This window comes from Mus caroli, chromosome 1 (assembly GCF_900094665.2).
Source record: "Mus caroli chromosome 1, CAROLI_EIJ_v1.1, whole genome shotgun sequence".
NCBI classification, from domain to species: Eukaryota; Metazoa; Chordata; class Mammalia; order Rodentia; family Muridae; genus Mus; species Mus caroli.
This window is the reverse complement of record NC_034570.1, coordinates 68,613,908-68,621,995: the sequence shown is the minus strand read 5'-3', so window position 1 is coordinate 68,621,995 and position 8,088 is coordinate 68,613,908. Positions and strand designations below refer to the sequence as shown.

Here is an 8,088-nt window from a genome sequence, read left to right as displayed (position 1 = left end):
TCCTTTCAGGACTAGTCTAGAGCTTCCTGAAGCAATGAGTCTCAAAGTAGAGGCTTTCTTCCTCTTTCTCCGAGGACATACTTTGAGGCAGAACCTGTATTGCTAGCCTCTGAATATTTGCTATCAAGCTTTTTCTGCCGTGGATTTTGAGCTCCATATGACACTGACCTTCTTAGGTTTATTTTCTTGCTTGCATTTTTTAGAGGGGATAACTCGAGGTCAGGTAGGCGGTGATAGCATGATACAGTATGCGCAGGTTCTTCGGAGAGTGGCCAGCACATCGTGGCTGGTGGTGTAGCTGCTCTGATCAGGTCAGTGTGGCTTGTGGCTAACATTAGTGCGGCTCTTTCCTGTTCTTACTTACTTAGGGTTTGTTGAGGTATTCTTATACTACAGCTCAGGCTGGCCTAGAACTCACTTTGTAGCCCAAGCTGGCTTGTAACTTGTAATTTTTTTCAATCTTCCAAGTACTGGTATCATAGGAATAAATTACCATGCCTGTCTTTTTTCTTGTACACAGGATTGGCGTCTCTACACTGATCCTCGGGAGATCTTTGAGGTGCTAAGTTGGCTGGAGAGCTGGTGAGTTCCAGGAACTAGTGAGAGGAGTTGGAGGCATTTAGAGGCCTAGGCAAATGCCACTGGAGTTAGAGATAAGATCTGTATATCTGGGAGAAAGAGTTGCTCAAAGTGGTCATTGCCTAACTCTTCTGCCTCCTCCCTTTGGTGGTGTGAGCAACTTAAGTCCTGGTCTCACCTTCTGAATCAGTGGGTAGCCTAAGGATCTGTGCATTCAGTCAACTCCTTAGTGTCTTCTGATGGGTCCTGAAAGGTATAAAGGTGCCCTGGGCTAGCTGCAGAGAGTCCCTAACCCCTTGTCTCTTCCTTCCTATTAGTGTGGCTGAGCAGCAGGGACGGCGGCGGGGCTGGTACACCTACACAGACCTGTGTGTGCTGCTGGAGCAGCCAACGTGGCAGCTGGCTCTGGGGTCCCTCTGCCAGCGGCTGGTAAAGGTGAGAAGGGGTTATGAGGAAGAGGGGTTTGAGTAGGCTTGGACAAGCACACATGAGACCCTGTGTGTGAGTGTTTGTGTTGAAAAGCAGATTCTAAGCTGGGCAGTGATGGCACACGCCTTTAATCCCAGCACTTGGGAGTCAGAGGCAGGCGAATTTCTGAGTGAGTTCCAGGACAGCCAGGGCTACACAGAGAAACCCTGTCTCGAAAAAACCAAAAGAAGAAAAAAGAAAAAAAGAGAAAAGCAAATTCTAAAAGGCTCAGAAGAAGTTGAGACTAGGTGGGAGGGTGGAGGAGGCAAGGGGAGTTACAGAGAACTTGGACTTGAGAGACTAGTAGTGGGTAGTGACAGATAATCAACAGCCTGCTGTTTTGTTTTATCTTTTCTCCTGCAGCTGTCCTGCCTGTTAGCTGTGGCATACGTGAGCAGCATGGCCCTAGCTGTAGCATCAGTGGCTGTAATACACCAGTCCTTGGGGCTGTCCTCCAGCCCCTCACCAGGTCCTCCTGAACTCACACTGGTCTCCAAGAGCCTCGTGCAGCCCTGCGTACCTGCCCCTGTGTCACAGTGCCTGACTAATGTCTCCAGCTGCCTGGAAGGCAATGTAGACTTGCTGTCACTCTGGGGCAGTCTTCTGGCCCCATTGACTCCCCCTCTGAGACCTCCCCCAGACCCTCCTGCCCCTCCTACTCCTCTCCACAAATGTCCCCTTTGCCAGAAGTTTCAGAGACTCCCCCCAAACTGCCGTGCCTGCCACACTAACCGAACAGTGTCTATTGGGCCTTCCCGCCCCTTTTACCATACCCGCGGCCTGGCCCCACCCTGGCTCTGGAGCCCAGTGGCCCCTCCATTTCTCCAGCCCCAGCAGTGTTCGCTTTTTAGTGTCATGGAGCTGGCTCATCTCAAGTCTGTCATTTCCCCAGGCTAGGTAGGGCTGTGAAGAGTACATTGAGAGGGTGTGGGAGTCCTTGAGAGAACCTGGAAGAGGAAAACTTGATTTAGATTTTTGCTACCTCTCTGGGCCCTTGACTGGTCCCCTGTCCTCCTGGGTAGGAGCATAAGGGATTATGGGGGCATTACAAGGTCATTCACTCTCCTAGACCTCAGAGTCTGGCTAGCAGGCTAGGACACCAGTGGTGCCTGGGACAGTGTCAGCTCAGTGACCAGAGGCATGCCACAGATGACAGAGAACCACCTATCTCTCTGCCTCCACAAGCCCAGGGAAGTAGATTTTTTGCTTTGAAGTTTCCAAAGATGGAAAGGTAAAGGTGGGAGGTGTGGGAAGTGGAGGAGAGAGGAGGAGAGGATTGATGTGGGTCTCTGTGATGTCTCTGAGGCTGAGAACCATGATGAGAGCTGCTGAGGGCCAGGAGGCTCCCTGTCACAGCCAAGAATTGCTGGGTCCTCTAACCTTGTCCCTTTGTCTTCCAACCATAGCATCCTGCTCCAAGGCTTCCCACTCTGCCTTTTTGGGTGTTCTCTTCACAGGCCTCTCTGGTTACCACTGCTTTGTATCTGGGTTTTTCACGCTTTTATAGAATTGAGGTTTCAATAAACAGTTTCTGTTGCATGGCCTGGCCTTTTCCTTCTGCAGCATTCTTTGTTGCTCTCCTATCCCTCATGTGCCTCCCAGGTCAGATGCACAGTCCTGTAATCACTATGTAGGCGTTTTCTCTGAGCTGTTTTAGAACTTCCTAATAGTTATTGGTTCCTGTTTCAAGCTTTCCTGCATCCCTGCTGCTACTTCTTGGGGGCCCTGAAATTGCTGGATGTGGCCTGCCATGGGGTACAAGTGGTGACTGTCCCAGGCCTGGGAAAGCCCTGTCTGTGTCACATATCCTGGGTGGGTACCAGCCTTGTGGATCCTTATGGTTCAAAACACACCTCCAGTTGAGCTCCTGGAATGCAAGCTCTGTTGACCTCTTCACCAAGGTGACTTATGGAAGGAGCTGGTGCTGAAGACCCAGAGCTGGGTCATCACTGGAAGAACCCTCTTTGGTGTGTGTGGACCTGTAGCCAGTTGCTAACGATCACCTAGGGAGTGTGGGGGCTGGGAATAAAGGTCTGTGCACTGGAGGAGCTGCAGCCCCCAAGGGGTCATTGTAGAAATGTACTGACCTTTTGTTATAACCTTTGAGATTTCTCCTGGCATTTTTTTTTCCCCAGCCCGAGTGGGATGCTTAGATATCCTAAAGGGCTTAAAACCTCCTTTACTATGAGCAATTCCCAAGACATCATCACATATATGAAAATCTGAGCCTGGAGTTAACTTACCTGCTTTTGGAAATGGACTCATGAGGTTTAGGTTAACCTGGTACTTGCAACTTGCTATCTGCTCACATCTGCCTTCAGAGCGGCAGGATACAGGCATGTGCCACCAACCCTACCCAATCCTAATGCTCTATTTTAAGTGTAAACACTTTTGTGCATTGAAAAAGAAAAAAGAAACCTGAGGCCTCAACCCAACACAAAGATGCCTAAGGAGTGCTTCAAGTGGGAGGGGTTGCCTTCCCCAGAGATAGCATCCTGATTGATCATCCAATATCAGATGGTCAGCTCTGAAACCACACATAGGAATAACTATACAAGCTGACAGGTTACATTTAGGAATGTGTACATATATATGTTCTTGTAATAATGAAAAAGACAATGAGTTTGAAAAATGAGATGGAGGGGCATAGGGGAGGGTTTTGAGGGAGGGAAGGGAAGGGAGAAATAATGTAATGATAATCTCAAAAATAATAGCCTCAGTTTTCAGGGAATTATAAAGTAAATAAATGTATACTTTGTTTAATGTTTTTCCAGAAGTTCACTCACTATTATAGCAAACCAGGTTCACCAATGGCTATGACATCTGAGTTACCAGTAAAGTGTCATTATCGGCTGGCAATGTAGCTGTCACATCCACAGCGATCCTATTTATGGGTGTGGGCAGCAGACCGGTCCATTGTCTTCTGATTTGTGCCCATTCACATTTTGTAATACACATTGCTGTTAAGTGCTCTTGCCTTACAGCGAGTACTGTTATCTACGTGGTCATTGTCATAAGGGATGAGGGGCGTTCTACAGACAGGTTTTGTTTTGAACTGACCTGGGACATGTCTTGTTTGGCTGAAAAATATGTACCTAACTGAAGCGATGTTCAGTGTTGATGACAAGAGGTAGCTTGCACAATCTCCTCAGGCTGTTTTGATAGATGTCCCCTAACTCTCATCTCCAGAGCCTGGTCTAGAAGCAGTGGATATGGATGAACATTCTTGAGGGAGGGGTCCAGGACTCAGCTGCTAGGTTAATGGCTGATGGAATTTGCACAAGAGCTGGGCAAAGGTGAAAGAGCCACGTCCTACTTCCAAACCCTTATCCCTTCTCTCCGCTTCATTGACACCCCCGACTCCCTCCCCACCCACGTAGCCAGCTTACTCCACCCAAACTCTTGATCTCTTACTCCTTATTCAACTAGCCTGGGGCAGCCAAGACGCAATCAAGTCAGGGCAGCATGAGCCGATCACCTCTCCATCCCATTCCACTTCTATCTGTGGGCTCCCAGGATACCCCTGCTCCCCTGCCACCACTGCTACCCCCTCTCCAGAATCCTTCCTCCCGTTCTTGGGCCTCTCGGGTGTGTGGGCCTTCCACCTGGGGGCTCAGCTGTCTTCTGGCTCTACAGGTAGGAGGTGGAGGCGGTAGGAGTTGGCACTATCTGAAGTGGCTATTTGGAGGGAGTCAGTGAGTCATGAGAAACCTACACATAGGTATTTCGAAAGCTCCTCCCTCTCCATTCCTCTATCTCCAGCATTTCCTGGTCTTGGCATCTTTGCTCTGGGCCTCCCACCTGCTGCTGCTTCACGGTCTTCCCCCAGGAGGGCTCTCATACCCACCTGCTCAGCTCCTGGCTTCCAGTTTCTTTTCATGTGGCCTGTCTACGGTCCTGCAGACTTGGATGGGCAGCAGGTGAGGGGAACTCCATTGAGAGAGGGTGTAGTCTCTCAGAAAGACATTTAGGGCAATCCTGTTGACTGCCACATGTTTCCAAACCTGCCGGGGCTGTTGTCCCTACAGGCTACCTCTAATCCAGGCTCCGTCCCTAGAGTTTCTTATCCCCGCACTGGTGCTGACAAACCAGAAGCTACCTCTAACGACCAAGACACCTGGAAATGGTTAGTACAAAGCAAAGGTGGGCTAGTGGCAGAGGTACATGGAGGCTGGAGGTTGGGTGGTCCTGGGCATTGTAGAGATTTTGGGGTTATGCCAGGCATCAGCTAGGACAGGAGAGCACAGAGCCTCTGTTCCATCTTCATCATCTTTCTGTACCCCAAACTTCCAGCCTCCCTCTCACTGCACCTGTGTAGTTTGACAAGAAGCTGCCATGACCTGGAGCTCTGGAACACTTCTCTCCGAGAGGTGAGTGCCTGGGAGAAGACAGCAGAAGGACTGGATGGCCCCAGCCTGAAGAGGCTCTTGTTCCCATCATTAGATACTGATGATAAGGGGAGGAGTTAGGCAGGGGCTTATCCTCGGAGATAGTTGATTGAGTGGAATTTCTTCATCTGTCCTCCTCTCTACTCCCTTAGGTGTCGGGGGCAGTGGTGGTGTCCGGGCTGCTGCAGGGCACTATAGGACTTCTAGGGGTGCCTGGCCGTGTGTTCCCCTACTGTGGGCCACTGGTGCTGGCTCCCAGCCTGGTTGTGGCAGGGCTTTCTGCCCACAAGGAGGTGGCCCAGTTCTGTTCTGCTCACTGGGGCCTGGCCTTGCTGTACGTGAGTCCTGAGAGGGCTGGGTGGTAGCCCAGTAGGTGTAGAGACCGAGGGAGGGCAGAGCTGCTCAGATTCCACAGCCACCCGAGCAGGGATGACAGTTTTTGGATTTGGAATCCAAGGCTTTCCCTTAATTTATTCAGTCTCCCTGATATTCATAGTCACGTGGTATGATACCTCAGGGTACCTCCCTACCCCTTCCATGAGGCATTTCTGCCCTGGGACCTCCTTTTATGATATTCTGCACACTCACATGGTCATCATTCAGGAATCTGATGCTTCTGACCTGCAACTCTGATACTTCTGACTCCCTTCTCTTTCCTAGGCTCATCCTGCTCATGGTGGTATGCTCTCAGCACCTGGGTTCATGCCAGGTACCCCTTTGCTCCTGGAGGCCATCTTCAACTTCAACTCACATTTATATTCCCGTCTTCCGACTCCTTTCGGTAGGTAGGTGGGACTCTGGGCAAATGAAGTTAGAAAAGCTGATTGATGTGCATGGCCAAGTGAGGTACATACTGGGAAGGTGGAGGCAGGAAAATTCAGGAGTTCAAGTTCTGCTACTTAGAAAGTTTCAGCCAGGGCTGGAGAGATGGCTCAGTGGTTAAGAGCACCGACTGCTCTTCCGAAGGACCTGAGTTCAAATCCCAGCAACCCCATGGTGGCTCACAACTATCCATAATGAGATCTGACGCCCTCTTCTGGTGCATCTGAAGAGAGCTACAGTGTACTTAGATATAATAATAAGTAAATCTTTAAAAAAAAGAAAAGAAAGTTTCAGCCCATCATGGGATACGTGAACAACAACAACAAAAAAAACCAGTTAAGATATTGATGCTCTTCCAGAGGACCTGAGGACCCCTGTTTAGTTCCCAGCACACATGTGGGTAGCTTGTAACTGCTGGTAACTCCTGCTTCAGAACCCAAGTCCCTATTCTGCCCTTCAAGCACCATCTCCACCCTCCAACCCTTAAAACTAAAGTAGTTGAGCTGAGCACGGTGGCACACACCTTTAATCCTAGCACTTGGGTAGATCTCTGTGAGTTCCAGGCCAGCCTGGTTTATAGAGTGAGTTACAGAACAGCCAAGGCTACATAGAGAGACATGTCTCAAAAATAAGATACAATAAAATAGTTGAAGCCAACAAAAAAAAAATGGACTGATGTGGACTCCTTTCTGAGTTTCTGTTGACCTCACTCACCCAGGCTGCCCCGGACGGTTCAGGGGGAAGAGGGAGCTCTTTGTCATGTCAGTATTGCTCTCCAGGTGCTTGCCCCTGTGGTCTGTGTGTGGCTCATCTCTGCCTTTGTGGGTACGAGTGCTATCCCTCTGCAGCTGTCTGAGCCCTCGGATGCACCTTGGTTTTGGCTGCCACACCCAGGTAGGCTTTCTTTTTCCCATGCGCTCCGCTTCTCTTGCTCAAATCGAGTCAAGATTTAATAGACTTCAGCCAGATGAGGTGGCACACATCTGTAATTCCAGTACTTGGGAAGTAGAGGCAGGGGGATCCAAAATTCAAAGTTGTCCTCAATTACATACCTTGACCCCCCAAAAAAAAATCCCACGGAAAGATTTAATGGAACTCACTTCTCATTTCATATTTACTCAAAGAAAATTGGAGAGATTGCCAACTTTCAGGGTCCCCCCAACACACACTGCAGGTGTATTTGCTTGGGTCAGTGTTGTGAAGCCAACATGTATATTTCCCTCCACCCCATTGATTACTCCTGACACTCCTGACCAATTAACAAGTATATATTATCAGGCCCTGTGGAGATTTCTGTTGGTGAACTGTAGTTAGAGCCTTGGAGTCAGTGTGTATGAAATTTTGTCACTCATGTTTATTCATCACGGTGGTAGGGGTCTATCAACTTAGGAGCTTGTGTATACTCAGCAAGTGCTTTACATGAAACTCTCTACCCTAGCCCTATAGTTAACAGCTTAATAATGGCCCCGCTGAGTTCTGATTAGGTCCTAAACATATGGCAGGCATAGTGAGACATATAGGTGTAATAATAACTGCTCCATGGAACTGACATTGGGGCATACAGATAGAGTCATATAAGCACCTAAGCAAAGGTGAACTTGTCATCGTGCTATGTGTTCTGAAGGACAACTAGGCTTTATGGTGAAAGAAAATAATGAGCAATCTGATACTATTAGAGAGGTTGAAAGAATTGGTTTTATTTTAAAATTTAGATGATTTATTTTTAGAAGTGCTCTTTTTAAGAGTATTTTTGATTGTTTTTTGATATGTCCCATACACATATACAATGCATCTTGATTGTATCCAGCTCCTCCTCCCAGTCCCCGCCAGC

The 8,088-nt window shown here is 48.8% G+C and overlaps 2 protein-coding genes across 4 annotated transcripts in view; both read left to right on the top strand.

Moving 5' to 3' along the window:
- The window catches only part of Cnppd1 (cyclin Pas1/PHO80 domain containing 1), a 7,080-nt gene extending 4,490 nt beyond the window's left edge, over window positions 1-2,590 (top strand). For all 3 annotated transcript variants that reach the window (XM_021163419.2, XM_021161894.2, XM_021162678.2), the window contains 3 exons: window positions 521-582; window positions 897-1,014; window positions 1,411-2,590. In XM_021163419.2, coding sequence (XP_021019078.1) covers window positions 521-582; window positions 897-1,014; window positions 1,411-1,944 — 714 coding nt within the window. In that variant the 3' untranslated portion in view covers window positions 1,945-2,590. The remainder of the gene's footprint in view (window positions 1-520; window positions 583-896; window positions 1,015-1,410) is intronic.
- Window positions 2,591-3,801: 1,211 nt separating this feature from the next.
- Window positions 3,802-8,088, top strand: part of Slc23a3 (solute carrier family 23 member 3) — a 9,563-nt gene continuing 5,276 nt past the window's right edge. Inside the window, exons 1-7 of the mRNA XM_021167863.2 lie at window positions 3,802-4,683; window positions 4,810-4,967; window positions 5,076-5,173; window positions 5,341-5,417; window positions 5,588-5,769; window positions 6,096-6,216; window positions 7,037-7,151. Of these exons, the coding sequence (XP_021023522.1) occupies window positions 4,513-4,683; window positions 4,810-4,967; window positions 5,076-5,173; window positions 5,341-5,417; window positions 5,588-5,769; window positions 6,096-6,216; window positions 7,037-7,151 (922 nt within the window). The 5' untranslated portion in view covers window positions 3,802-4,512. The remainder of the gene's footprint in view (window positions 4,684-4,809; window positions 4,968-5,075; window positions 5,174-5,340; window positions 5,418-5,587; window positions 5,770-6,095; window positions 6,217-7,036; window positions 7,152-8,088) is intronic.